This window comes from Podarcis tiliguerta, assembly GCF_965153285.1.
Source record: "Podarcis tiliguerta genome assembly, chromosome: 2".
Classification (NCBI taxonomy): Eukaryota; Metazoa; Chordata; class Lepidosauria; order Squamata; family Lacertidae; genus Podarcis; species Podarcis tiliguerta.
In genome coordinates this window covers 103,241,456-103,256,783 of record NC_139535.1, presented here as the reverse complement: position 1 = coordinate 103,256,783, position 15,328 = coordinate 103,241,456, and the positions used below count along the sequence as shown (strand labels likewise).

At 45.6% G+C, this 15,328-nt stretch overlaps 1 protein-coding gene across 1 annotated transcript; it reads left to right on the top strand.

Annotated features, from left to right (window-relative positions):
• Window positions 1-444: 444 nt before the first annotated feature.
• Window positions 445-11,594, top strand: LOC310671620 (meteorin-like protein). Its single transcript, XM_083427974.1, has 4 exons — window positions 445-1,089; window positions 4,383-4,792; window positions 7,088-7,147; window positions 10,780-11,594. The coding sequence occupies exons 1-4, from the start codon at window positions 959-961 to the stop codon at window positions 11,094-11,096; spliced, it is 918 nt and encodes a 305-aa protein (XP_083284100.1). The 5' UTR covers window positions 445-958; the 3' UTR covers window positions 11,097-11,594.
• Window positions 11,595-15,328: the final 3,734 nt, after the last annotated feature.

Here is a 15,328-nt window from a genome sequence, read left to right as displayed (position 1 = left end):
TGTAACCTGAAGCGTATGTAACCCGAGGTACCACTGTATTGTGTTTTTAAAAAAACAATTTTTGTATTTGATTTTTTAAAAAGCATAAACGTAACAAAAAACAACTCCAAATACAAATATTGATATTACTCTGAATTTCCTGACTCCACCCCCCCATCCTTTCCATGGATGATAATGATAATATTTACAACTGCATATCCAAATTCCTGTCCTTCTAACTTATCCATAGTCTCCATGACTTTGCAAGTGTGGTTTTCTTAAAGTTCTTGTCTTCTTGATTTCTGAGCTTCCCAGTTAATTTTGCCATTTCGGCATCATCTCTTATGCGGTCTGTATTGACCCGTTGTTGGTCCTAGCGTTAGTGATGAAGGCTGCAGGAGAGAGATGTAATAATGAGATGGAAATAATAATAAAATAAAATAATAATAACGATAAGAAGTTGCTGCTTTTCTTTCCTATACCACCTTTCCGACCCACAGGCCATACATGAACAACTAAATGCACGCATGCACATTAACTAGGCATTCAATAATGGCGAGGACGCTCCTTGCTTTCTTATGTATGTATAATTTGGTTTGGTTGTGGGGGGGCGCCTCTTTGCAACAAAGCGCAGCCCCTGTGTTTGGCGATGCTGGGGGGAGAAGTGGGAGTTCTGGAAAACCAGGGACATCTGTCAACTCAACCGCAGATTAGACCTCGTTGAAATACAGGCATGGGACGCGGGTAGCGAGGGTCGCAGGCTCTCGCGTTTCATTCGCTTCGTCCTGTTGCGCACAGCGCGCGCCTCTGTCTCTCCAGTCTCCATCCAGCGCTCTCCAACGAGGCCGCTTTCCTTCTCCCTACCGCGGAGAGAGAGAGGAAAAAGAGGCACCCTTTTGGCTCCCCTCTCCTTCCCTTCTCGACGGAGGGATTGGCTTCGCGCTGGCTCGGCCCCCAGCTGCCCCCAAGCCGCCGCTTGATGTCCCCGGAGCGGGAGGCGCGGAGCAAGCGCGCAGGGACGCCGGCTCCGCGGATGCGGATGCTGCTCCCGCTGCTGCTCCGCCTATGGCTGCAGCCGTGCGCCGCCGACTACTGCAGCTGGAAGGGCAGGTAAGCCGCGGGCGGAGAGGGCGAGGCAAAGCGACGCGCAACTTACGCGCCAGAGGAAAATGAATATTATTCTTATTAATTCAATTTCTATGTCCGAAGATCCCAGGGCAGTGCACAACATCCGCCCGAGGAAATGGATATTATTATTACCGTAATTTAGTTTCTATATCCGCCGAGGAAATGGATATTATTATTATTATTATTATTAATTCAGTTTCTATATCCAAAGATTCCAGGGCAGTGCACAACATTAACAGCATAATTCTCATAGCATAATAGCGTAATTTTAAATACCTGGCAGATTTAAGCACATTGTCCTGGCAAACAGTCTGATAGGTTTAAGTCCCATTGAGTTCAATGGAAGCGATTTCAACTTTGCTCTCCCACTGAACTCAAAGGGATTTTAAGGCTGGGGCAATGTACACTCCTCCAAATGCATAAAATATTGTTCTCCTGAATGCAATGGGGCTTATTTCTGAGTCTGTATGTACAGAATCACGCTACACAAGGCTCCCCAACACCACCCCATCAAGCTCTAACTTTCTGCAGTTGTTAAATATGGACTGCTTGTTCCGAAATGATCCCTGTATAATTACATTTTTACTTATTTTAAAAAAGCAAAAACTTTTTTGTCTCGACAATGTACAGAATGCATCAATTGGCTACCTAAAAGCAGCCATGTTCTGCTCTGTAATCTGAAGCATGTAGGTGCTGAAAGCTGAACTGACATCCATAAATCACATTGTTAGATTTGATATTTGACTGAGTAGAAAATTTCCCCTTTAGCCTCAGGCCTACTCTGGCTCAAAGACTGACTTCCTAAATATCTGTCCCAAAATTGCTATTGGTGAATGTGACTCCAGTCCAGAGATAAATTCATATGTGAGTAAACATACACACCAGTCAGAAGACCAAAATTGTTAGTTTTATATGTATGAATTTGTGTGTGTAGGTTTTTTAAAATTAAGAATAACATGAAACAACACACAAAAACAACAAAATAATGTGTATTGGTAACTAGGTGCAAAGCAAAATGCAGGTTTTGTGTATAAGGCAGAAAATAGCAGCAGCATACAATCAGAACCTTAGAATTGGGTTGTAAAGGATCCTGATAATCATCTCTTCCAACCCACTGAAATGCAGGAATATGCAGCTATCCCACATGGGAATTGAACCTGCGACCTTGGTGTTATCAGCACCATGCTCTAACCAACAGAGCTACCCAGAGTTAAGTTAATAACCAAGCCAAAAATATGTATGAGTTACAGGGAGGGGGGATGAGGTTCCTTTAGGTAACAGTTGGATGCGGGTGGTGCTGTGGTCTAAACCATTGAGCCTCTTGGGCTTGCCGATCAGAAGGTCAGTGGTTTGAATCCCTGTGATGGAGTGAGCTCCCATTGCTCTGTCCCAGCTCCTGCCAACCTAGCAGTTCGAAAGCACACTAGTGCAAGTAGATAAATAGGTACCGCTGTGGTGGGAAGGTAAACGGCATTTCCATGAGCTCTGGTTTCTGTCACAGTGTTCTGTTGTGCCAGAATCGATTTAGTCATGCTGGCCACATGACCCTGAAAGCTGTCTGTGGACAAACGCCGGCTCCCTTGGCCTGAAAGCAAGATGAGCGCTGCAACCCCATAGTCGCCTTTGACTAGACTTAACCGTCCAGGGGTCCTTTACCTTTACCTTTAGGTAACAGTTGATAACAGGAATAAATCTGAAGCAAAATCAGCATCAAAGGGATCCTTTTGTTGTTGTTGTTGCTCCACACATCATTCTAAAGAGTTGTGTAAGTTTATCAGTCAAAGCAAAGGACCATACCCATCTCAACAGTGTGGTTAGCTTTGATGAAAGCTCTCTGCTCCTCAATAGGTGGTTTCCTCTGTCAGTGTTGAGGAAATTCATTCAGTGCCACACTTGAGAGATCCGGTCTGATGCCCCAATCCTGAGTGGGGTGGTTTATTGGCTTGTTTGGGGTTTTATTTTGTATTTTGTGTTTTTATATTGTGGTGTTATATACCTGCAGGTATAGGGGTGGTATACTACTACTACTACTACTACTACTACTAATAATAATAATAATAATTCCATTCCATCCTCTCCCCCATGCTTTTTAATATCTATATGAAGCTGCTGGGAGAGATCATCAGGGGGTTTGGGCTGAGTGTTCATCAATATGCAGATGATACCCAGCTCTACCTCTCTTTTAAATCAGAACCAGTGAAGGCAGTGAAGGTCCTGTGTGAGTGCCTGGAGGCGGTTGGAGGATGGATGGCTGCTAACAGATTGAGGTTGAATCCTGACAAGACTGAAGTACTGTTTTGGGGGGACAGGAGGCGGGCAGGTATGGAGGACTCCCTGGTCCTGAATGGGGTAACTGTGCCTCTGAAGGACCATGTGCGCAGCCTGGGAGTCATTTTGGACTCACAGCTGTCCATGGTGGCGCAGGTTAATTCTGTGTCCAGGGCTGCTGTCTACCAGCTCCATCTGGTGCGCAGGCTGAGACCCTACCTGCCTGCAGACTGTATTGCCAGAGTGGTGCATGCTCTAGTTATCTCCCACTTGGAGTACGGAAATGCGCTCTACATGGGGCTACCTTTGAAGGTGACCCGGAAACTGCAATTAATCCAGAATGCAGCAGCTAGACTGGTGACTGGGAGTGGCCGCCGGGACCACATAACACTGGTCCTGAGAGATCTGCATTGGCTCCCAGTACGTTTCCAAGCACAATTCAAAGTGTTGGTGCTGACCTTTCAAGCCCTAAACGGCCTCGGTCCTGTATACCTGAAGGAGTGTCTCCCCCCCATCGTTCAGCCCGGACACTGAGATTCAGCGCAGAGGGCCTTCTGGCGGTTCCCTCATTGCGAGAAGTGGGGTTACAGGAAACCAGACAGAGGGCCTTCTCAGTAGTGGCACCCGCTCCGTGGAACGCCCTCCCAGCAGATGGGAAGGCAATAAGCAGCTATCTTCTTTTTAAAAGACATCTGAAGGCAGCCCTGTTTAGGGAAGTTTTTAATATTTAATGCTGTATTGATTGGGAGCCGCCCAGAGTGGCTGGGGAAACTCAGCCAGATGGGTGGGGTATAAATAATAAATTATTATTATTATTATTATTATTATTATTATTATTATTATTATTCCATCTGGACAAAAACACTCATGGAGGCAAAGCACGGCTGGTAAGGGGTGTGTCCTATGGCAAGGGGTTTGGTTATGGAAGGAGGTTTGGCCTGGATAGAGTCCCAAGGGCCAGATAGAGAGATTTGGTTGTCACAGCTGTCCACCCCTCTGTTTTCTAGCGGCTTGAGCTGGGAGCCCCGCTCCCGTGCGGTGGAGCAGGTCCACCTGCGCTGCACCGAGGGCTTTCTGGAATGGATGTACCCGACCCGAGCCCTCCGCGTCATCTTGGAGCCCAACCTGTCCAGCGCTCAGCACACCGCCGTCTGCATCAAGCCGTCCAACACTTTCCAAGGTGCCAACATCTACGTGGAGAGGGACGGGCAGCTCCACCTGCTGCTGAGTGATGCTGAAGAGCCCCGCTTGCACCAAGTCTCCTGCTTCAGCACCCGCACACCCCAGCGGGTGGCGCTTTTCCTGCAGGCCAGTCCTCAGAGGGACATCAGCCGCAGGACAGCCAGCTTCCAGTACGAGTTGCTGAGCAACAAGACCGTCACAGGCCCAGACTTCCAGAAAATGGCGCTCGTGGAAGGTAAACGATTACGTGTGGGTCTCATTTCCCCCAGTTTGGTGTTCGAACCTCATGTGGGGACGGGGATCTTCAAGCTCACATGAAATAACCCCATCCCACCCCAAAAGCTGCTCATAAAACAATTAGATCAATAAAATATCAAACATATATATCTATATAAGAAAAAGCAAGCTATTCACATCAGCAGCTGCAACCAGGTCAAAAGATAAAACGAAAGCAAAGCCAGCCAATCAATCGGCTATACCAGAAGCCCTGAAGAGCAAAATAAAACTTTTCCCCATTTTTCTGCTATTATTATTACTATTTATTAATTAGCATATATTTATACCTTGCCTTTTCCCCTAAAGTCAGCTTACAGATAAAAACATAGGGAAATATAGGGAAAACAAACATTAAAAAATAGGTAAACATTGGTAATATTAAAACTCTGTACCTTGGTTTTTGAACAGCTTAGTTCTCGAATGTTTTGGCTCCTGAATGGACTGTTCTGAAGTGACTGTTTCCGTTTGTGAACTATTTTTGGAAACCGAACACCTGATGGGGCTTTTGCAGCTTCCGAACATTTTGGAAGCCAAACGGACTTCCAAAATGGATTCCATTTGAATTCCAAGGTACAACTGTACATATATATAATCTGTTTAAAACATACAAATAATTACAATCCAACAAAAAGGCCCCCTCTTGCATCCCCACCGGTTAAACTATAAAATAATTCAAATAATATAAGAAGAAACAGGTTGAATGCTATGAGCACGCATTCCTAGTGAACCGTCCAAGATATCTAATACCAGAGATTGCTTGTCTTAAAAAGACCTCACACCTCATATATTTGTCAAATGTCCCTATTTTCACTGGAGAAATGTTGGAGGGTAAGAAGCTGACCTCTACAGGCCTGAGCAATTGACAGAAATTACCAGTATGTACTGCTTTGGAAACAGATGCTCCTGAGCGGATTATCACAAGGCCCCTCAAGGTCAGAGGTGAGGAAACTGTGACTCTTCAGATGTTGTTGGGCTGCAGGCAGCAGGGCCAAAAGATGGGGTGAAAGGATCATAGAATCATAGAGTTGGAAGAGACCACAAGGGCCATCGAGTCCAACCCCCTGCCAAGCAGGAAACACCATCAGAGCACTCCTGACATATGGTTGTCAAGCCTCTGCTTAAAGACCTCCAAAGAAGGAGACTCCACCACACTCCTTGGCAGCAAATTCCACTGTCAAACAGCTCTTACTGTCAGGAAGTTCTTCCTAATGTTTAGGTGGAATCTTCTTTCTTGTAGTTTGGATCCATTGCTCTGTGTCCACTTCTCTGGAGCAGCAGAAAACAACCTTTCTCCCTCCTCTATATGACATCCTTTTATATATTTGAACATGGCTATCATATCACCCCTTAACCTCCTCTTCTCCAGGCTAAACATGCCCAGCTCCCTTAGCCGTTCCTCATAAGACATCGTTTCCAGGCCTTTGACCATTTTGGTTGCCCTCCTCTGGACACGTTCCAGTTTGTCAGTGTCCTTCTTGAACTGTGGTGCCCAGAACTGGTCAGACCTCACCTGGAGTACTGTGTCCAGTTCTGGCCATGTTCAAATATATAAAAGGATGTCACATAGAGGAGGGAGAAAGGTTGTTTTCTGCTGCTCCAGAGAAGCGGACACGGAGCAATGGATCCAAACTACAAGAAAGAAGATTCCACCTAAACATTAGGAAGAGCTTCCTGACAGTAAGAGCTGTTCGACAGTGGAATTTGCTGCCAAGGAGTGTGGTGGAGTCTCCTTCTTTGGAGGTCTTTAAGGAGAGGCTTGACAACCATATGTCAGCAGTGCTCTGATGGTGTTTCCTGCCTGGCAGGGGGTTGGACTCGATGGCCCTTGTGGTCTCTTCCAACTCTATGATTCTATGAGAATACAGTGGCACTATTACTTCCCTTGATCTAGATGCTATACTCCTATTGATGCAGCCCAGAATTGCATTGGCTTTTTTAGCTGCTGCGTCACACTGCTGGCTCATGTCAAGTTTGTGGTCAACCAAGACTCCTAGATCCTTTTCACATGTACTGCTCTCAAGCCAGGTGTCACCCATCTTGTATGGAGCTCTGGTCCATCAACGTTTGCAGGAACCCAGATTCCACTCCCCCACCCCATGTTACAGAAAATCATACAAATGCTCTCAGATGCTCAGAATGAAGGCAAAACTTGACCCAGATGCCAATAAGGTCGTTGCAGCAGGCTTACCGTTTGGGACTCGTTCAAGAGCCCTCTGGCAATCCTCCTTATTGACTTCGTGTTTTCCTTCCCCAGCTATGTGCCGCCCCTGTGACAACATGGAACTTCTCATGGCTATTTGCAGCAGTGATTTTGGTAAGTGAGCTTGGCAGGAGAACATCGTTTTTTTGGAGAGGTGCAAACGGGGCAGTCCTGTGCGTGTTTAGACTCAGAAGTAAATCCCACTGTGTCTCATCAGGTAAGTGCGCAGGTAGGACTGCAGCCTGAATGAAAGGCCTCTCGCTGATCAGCTGTTAAGTTGGAGCATAGCCTAGTGCCTCTGAGCACTGAGTATCCTCACTGGTGAGGAACTGCCTAGCAACAGCCTCTCAGTCTTGTCCGAATTGAACTTCAGTTTCCTGGCCCTCACCCAGTCCATTATTGCAACCAACTAATAATGACTTCTTGGGGGAACACTGCTAAGCTCCATGGGGTGTCTAGTATGAGGGTTGGTCCATGTTCTTTAACATCTGTATGAAACTGCTGAGCAGAATCATAGAGAGTTTTGGAGTGTGTGGTCACCCACAAGTAGGAAGGGAATGGAATGACTGCAATGCAGTCTCCTCAATCCCAAACACAAAGTTGCTCCAGAAGGATATCATGGTCTATGGTATTGAAAGTGTTGAGAAATTGAGGAAGGTCAACAGAGTCACACTCCCCTAGTCAGTCTCTCTCTCTCTCTCTCTCTCTCTCTCTCTCTCTCTGTTCTCGAACGGTTCCATTTTTGAATATTTCGGTTCCCGGAAGCCAAAAACCTGGAAGTAAATGCTCTGGTTTTCCTTGGAACTTTAATGTCCGACGCTGCTTCTGCTTGAGTGTAAGAAGCTCTTGCAACCAGTCAGAAGCCGTGGCTCGGTTGTCAAATGTTTCAGAAGTCAAACGGTCTTCCAGAATGGATTACTGTACATTCGACAACCGAGGTTTGACTGTCGAAAACTTGTCTCCTGCAGGACTAACTGGTTCTGGCAGGATCTGGTATGTACCACTGAGTTGAGCCCTACAATGGTTCCACGCTGCTAATGGTCTTTAAGGTTCACATCACTGAAACGTCCAGCGATGATTTTCATGAACAAATGGGTCGTCACAGATAGAACTTCCATGCCAACTCCAATCATGCCTAGTGGGGGCCATTCTGTCTTCTGTAACCCCTTTCCTGGGAGTAAGATCCAGTGAACTTATATTGCACTGCAAGTCGTATGAACTGGCTCATTGTGTAAAGGTCTCCTCAAAGCCAATTCACATCACTATTTGGGGAGGGCTGGGGGTGGGCATCTTTTCGAGCCATGGCGACTTTTATTTTTGTTGCCATCCCAGACCGATTGTGAACTTCAGAATGATCCGTCACATACATCTGGCTCCACTGTATTTGTCGTGATGCTCTACATTGAAATCTGGGTCCTCAGGATAGCATTTAGACGGCCACTGCCTTGAGTGCACCCTGAATTCTGCCTGACAAAACACCCCTCCTCATTAAATATACCGTAGTTTTCGCTCTATAAGACGCACCAGACCACAAGACGCACCTAGTTTTTGGAGGAGGAAAACAAGAAAAAAAATATTCTGAATCTCAGAAGCCAAAACAACAAGAGGGATCGCTGCGCAGCGAAAGCAGCGATCCCTCTTGCTGTTTTGGCTTCTCGGATAGCTGCGCAGCCTGCATAAGATGCACACACGTTTCACCTTACTTTTTAGGAGGGAAAAAGTGAGTCTTATAGAGCAAAATATACGGTATATATTTTTAAAGGCCTGTGGGTGAATAAATCGTCCCTAACTTGGTCACAAGCCCATTTCCACACCTATAGCTCTCAGACAACAATTTCTACTTGTGATCGAAAATAAGGCACCCCAAACCAACTAATCAATTATGGAATTTGTCTGCAAAAGAAGGCAGCATTTGAAATCTTCCCCCTTTGAGGATAATTATCTCACTCATGTCATAGGCACAAAGAACTTACTTAGGAAGATTTCGGGAACTTCCTTAGTTAATCCAATTTCCTGGAGCCACTAGCCTTTTAGCATAACAGATGTCCCCCTGTTCTGTTCCCCTTCTCTCCCCCTCCCCGCACTCAGCTTCAGTCAAGTCTATTGACAAACTATAATGCTCTTGTTCCTCCTGCTCCAAGTTGCTCCTGAGGTCTGAGGGCCTCCGCTCTTATGAACCATAAAGCTAAGTGTGCTTTGGGGGTCAATTGCACTTTCACAACCAGTTATTTGATCTAATCCACACAAACACACACACAAACCTGGTGGTGGCAACTGCTAAACTCAGGGCATGGAAGTGAAGCCATAAATAGAGTCAGTTCTGAGGGCTATTTCGTCTGCTCTGTGGATGCTTTAAGTCTCAATGCCCCCCACCATGTGGCTTTCAGCACAACATCTGCCTGTCGTGTGTGTGTGTGTGTGTGTGTGTTTGTGTGTGTGTGTGTGTGTGTGTGTGTGTTTTGCAGGCCTAGCAAGGAGCAACTTCCTCACTTGAGACCCCGGTAACCAGTGCTGGATTTACGCAAAAGCTAAACAAGCTATAGCTTAAGGTCACACTCTCTTGGGGATCCCAAAAAAATTAAAGGGGGGGGGAACTGGATGTACATTTCCAAAATATAAGATAAAAAACAAATAAAATCAAACCTACATACAGCAACAGTGTTTTGTGTTGTTTAGGCTCCTATGATGTAAGTAATGGGCCCCGCCTACTAGCCTGCTCCCTAAAATATCACTGGTTTGCTCTTTTCTATATATAGGGTACCTATATATAGGTCACCTGTTGCATGACAACATGTGCAAATGGCTTTAGATACCTATGAGGTCCATAACTATAGCGTGTATTCAACACAAAAAACAGCGGCAATTTGTTGTTGACAAAGGACAGCTGGACATATGAAGGGCCCCATTACCTTCAGAAGCGTAGGGCCTCATCAGACCTAAATCTGGCCCTGCTGGTAACTTAATCAACTGAAAAGCAGTGGGGCTCATTGCTTTAGCTGAGCAAGAGAAGGAGGGAAATGAACTACCGACTTGAGCAGAGTAGAAGACGTTGGGCACATCCACACATGACATTTAAAGCACCGTGATACCACTTCAAAAATGTCACTGTTTCCCCCAAAGAATCATGGGAAGTGTAGCTTACCAAGGATGCTGAAAAGCGTCAGGAGACCCCTATTGCCCTCACAGAGCTACAATTCACAGAGTTTTCTGGAATGAGGGACTGACTGTTAAACCACCCTAAGGATGGTAGCTCTGTGAGGGAAAGGGGGTCTGCTGAAAACTCTCAGGACCCTTAACAAACTACACATTCCATAGTTATTTGGGGGAAGCCAAGCCATTACTTTATAAAGTAAAAGGTAAAAAAAGGCAAAGGACCCCTGGATGGTTAAGTGATGTCAGATGATGGGCATGGTTTGGGGGAAATGGAATCGTGGGCCAAATTAGACCCACTGGTGGGCCAAGTTTGACCCACAGGCCCAGATGGAATCTTCGCCCTTAGAGTTACACCTGTCTTCACATTGTTGGTGTTCAGGTGTCAACTAAGAAACAGTTTTCTTTGCCCAGGCTTGATAATGCAATATTTCATCCTTAGCAGCATTACATGAGTCAGTGTTTCGACGATTTGTTGTTTCAAAATGCACTCACCTGTTTTCAAAATTATGTTTGTTACGGATTGCCCTGTGCCCATTTGGAGGAGGGGTGATTCATAAATCCCTTATAAATAAACACGCAAATTTTACACCTAGTGGTGAGAGGATCGATCCACAACGTCACCCACGATGCGGAGAACCACATGTCCCAGGTGGAAGTCGGCGCGCGGCGGGTCTACAGGCAGAAAAACCAGATCTTTCAGCAAGATAAAGTGAGCGGCGAATGGCGAGGACCCGTCAAGACCTTGCTGCAATGTAAGGTGAAGAAAGGAACCGGTGATTTCCTCTTCACGGGCAATGAGCACTTTGGGGAAGCTTGGCTGGGCTGTGCCCCGCGATTTAAAGACTTCGGTGCTGTCTATCACAAAGCTATTGAGAGGGGGGCAAATCCCTGTGAGTTTCCATTTGACTAAGGAGTCGCCATGCCTGTCGTGATGATCCAAAGGACCAATTTCAGGACAGCTTTGCGTATAAGGGAGAGCGATGGCGCTCGTGTTGTTTGGCAGAGGTGGAACGTCAAAAGAGAAGTGTGCGTTTTCTTTAAGGGAAAGGGAGCCGAGAATAGCGACAGGTTAGCTCACAAGTCTCTTCTCGGCAATGGACCCGTCGTGCAGTCGTGGGCAAGTTAAGTCAACCCACTTCCTGACTGGGAAAAGGGGGAAGTTGTAGTGGCCTACCTCACAGGGTTGTTGTGAGGGCAAACAATAAAGAATGTAAAGCACTTTGCTAATAAAAATAAAGAACAGAGGAAGTATGAGTCGGAATTGTATTGTCTCCAATATCAGATGTGTTTTGAACTCCACTGTGGTGATCACACAGGGTCCCCGGATGTTTAACGGTCTGTTGATCCCTGTGCCACCACTGCTCGCTTCCCCGCCGCCACCAACCAGTTACTCTCTGGTAAAACACTGAGTCCAGTCAGTTGTTAAAAGTGAACCAAAAAAAAAAAGAGTTTATTTTACAAACATTAACAAGTTTATGGTTTCTCAGATAATAATCCTATCAGTATTTTTAGTTTCTTTACCGGCCTATACCTTCCTAATACCTTCTGACTGATCTCAACTGTTTGACTGACTCCTCTTAACAAATTCTCTCACTCCCTCACACCAGACTAGCCCAACCCACAGACTTATCTTCTCTTTCTCTTCTAACTCCAGACTGTCTTCTCAACCACCCTACTTCTAACTCCACCACCCCAAAACCCTCTGTGCTTAAACCTTATACACAGTTATCTCTGCCCCTTGGGTTCCCATTGGTTTGTTGTTGTTGTTCAGTCGTTTAGTTGTGTCCGACTCTTTGTGACCCCATGGACCAGAGCATACCAGGCACTCCTGTCTTCCACTGCCTGCCACAGTTTGGTCAAACTCATGCTGGTAGCTTCGAGAACACTGTCCAACCATCTCATCCTCTGTCGTCCCCTTCTCCTTGTGCCCTCCATCTTTCCCAACATCAGGGTCTTTTCCAGGGAGTCTTCTCTTCTCAGGAGGTGGCCAAAGTATTGGAGCCTCAGCTTCAGGATCTGTCCTTTCAGTGAGCACTCAGGGCTGATTTCCTTCAGAATGGAGAGGTTTGATCTTCTTGTAGTCCATGGGACTCTCAAGAGTCTCCTCCAGCACCATACTTCAAAAGCATTGAATTGGCTACAATCCCATTGGTTACAATTAGTTAACCCTTTCCTTATGAACCCGGTATGATGTCACACACCTAGGAGGGCAAACGTCACATCCACTAACCAGCTACAGAGGCTTTGTTTAGCCTGGCAAAGTAGCCGACTTGGCACACCACCACAGAGATTGAGACAAGGAGATGTTGGTACTATCTGAGAAAGGTTCCATGTTCTGCTGCCACACCTGTGTCCAGTGTGGTGCAAGGAACCTCAGGGATGAAGTCCATACTCCAGAATGGCCTTGGGGTTGTCTACACCTCATCAGGCATTCTCTTCAGAGGTTTTTGGCCAGACTGGAATGGTTCTGTGACCCATAGCAATGCCCCTTGCCTGGCTTGCTGGGGAGATCAAGGTGGGTTGTCAGGAGCTCAGCCTACACTCGAGTAGGACCCTGGCAGAGACACATGCCCGACTGGCATGTTCTCTCCCTCCTGGTCTTTTGTTTGGGAGCTTCAAAAGCTTTCTTCTACCCGAACATCACAGCGACCGATGCCAGGTGACACCGGCAAACTTAGGGATCCACAGTGTTCGCTCATCATGCGTGACATACCTCAGCATTTTGGCTAATCTACTTTATTTACATATAAACACACACGGAGCAGTGCAACATGGCTCCCTCTGTCTCTAGCATCAGACAGCAAAGAGAAAAAGAACAAAGGACAATAGTCCCTCTTTACGGAACACAGTAACACAAACATCCTGTCTCTGTCACTTCCCACTCTGTGGAGTCAAAACATATGCCGTCATGTGAAAGATAAATATCCCATGACTGCAATACTGCAATCATAGAGCAGGAATTCTAACAGGTTTACAGGTTATCAAAGGTGCAGGAGTCGCTCATACCTGCTGCCTGCACAGGCCTGCTCTTTTTGGTAGAGTCTGCACCTCTTTTAGTCCAAACAGTGGTTGCAGGCTGCTCTCCCCCCCCCCCCCACACTCCTCGACACGCTATCATGAAGTCCAAGCGAGAGAAAACTCTTTAATGAGCTTTTGAGTGACTGGGACCACCCCTATAAACGGCAGGCTGTGTGAATAGAAGTCCGTGCAGCTTATTCTGCTCTGCTCCTGTGAAAGGAGTCTCACTTAAGTTGCGCTGAAACGAGACCCTTCCGTTTAAAGCTACTCTTTTGTTAGAAAAAATAAAAAGTACAGCCGTCAGCATATTGTAAAACACTGTTCGACATTTTCCTTCTGAAGAGATGCGGTCATTTCTTAATTTCGCCGAACCCGCTGTCGCTATTTAAAAGTAGACCTGCCCAGCCCAACATCTAACTCATGCAAGTTGATTTTCATCTCCATCCTATTTATTTCCTTATTTCGTCTGTAGCCACCAGAGCCAACTCCTAGGGATCAAGGTCTCTTTGTGTCTTCCCCCTCCCCCGCATGAAATATTTGAAGGGGCCAGGCCACCCCCACCCCCAAAGTTGATGGGCACTGCCATTCAAATGATGTGTGTGCACCACATCATGTGATCAATTTTCTGCAGGTGGGGCTTACTGGGCCCCCAATGTGTTTTATTCAGGTTGGCACCCCTGTTTGTAGCCCGCCTTTTCTCCAAGCTGTATTTGATTCTCCCCCTCCTCATTTAATGCCCACATCAACCCTGTGAAGTAAGTTGCACTAAGATGCAGTGGTTGGCCCAAAGTCACAAATTTTAGGGAAGTTTTTAATGTGTGATGTTTTATTCTGTTTTTAATCTGTTGGCAGCTGCCCCGAGGGGCTGGAGAAACCCAGTCGGATGGGCAGCGAATGGATGAATGAATAAATAAAATTTTATTTTATCATCACCCGAGAGTGGATTTGAACTCTGGTCTCCCAAGTCCTAGTCCGACACTAGCCCCTAGACCACACTGGCTTTCTATGCTATTGAGATAGTGGCAAAATATATTCCGAGGTATGAACTCCAGGTTATACTTGGCTGTTACAGATGTCGTTTACACATATGCACTAGCTAGCATACTCTTGCTAGCTAAAAGTTATTATTATTATTTATTGAGTACCACCCTATACCTGGAAGTAGTTCTCAATAGTCACTGACTTTGAGGATTCACATTAACCACCTGACCGCAGTCTTTGTCAAACATGTTGGGTGCAACAAACCCCAAAGACAACATCTGTTGGTAAAAGACAATGCCAAGCTTTCAGGATTATCAGAGCTCTTCTGCATAGTTTTTGGGGCTGCCAAGTATATATTAACGTTTGTTGATTAATTAAGAGACTACAATAAATGCTGCTCGTTATTCTGGCAGATTTTTGTGTTTGTAGAAAAATATTTCATGCAACTGCTTAGGGACAGCAAGCATTGCCTTAAAAAGAGGCACACCATTTGTGCAAGAGGAGAATTGACTAGAAACAAAAAGTGTTTCTTCTTTTAGAAAAAAGCTTTTTTTCTTTCTTCAAAATTTCCTGAATTGGCGTGAGGTCTTAATAGTTTCCCCTTATGTATCTGCACACATGGAATTAAAAATAGCAAGCAAACACGCAAGGAGTCTCTCGTGAATTAAGTGATCTAAGAATTTCAGATCCACACAAAGGAGCCAAACCAACTGTTGGCGTCTTGGAAACAAACGTATTTGCTTTATTCATTTGACTGAGCAATCTATGGTGGGAAGAATGGAAACTCGGCAGAAATATAAATCAGTTTCATCTGCAATCACTAGCTCAGCCGTTTCATCTGCAATCACTAGCTCAGCAACTACGGTGCTAAAAAGAAAACTATGGGCAGAGTCCTGTGATATGCAAAACTAGTGGGAGTTTTACTACCTATTTCAACAGAAGGTAGGGGGGGAAAGAGGTTGGATTTGAGCTATGAGCAACAGAAGTAATTAGATTATATTATCATGGTTGTGATTTAATAGATAGAAGATAGGATGCAGCAAAAGGGGAGAAACAACATGGAAAACAGGGTAGGAAGTTGACAAAGATGAAATTGTGTTTCGATTGTATATGTTAAAAGTGTTGAAACTTAATAAAATATCA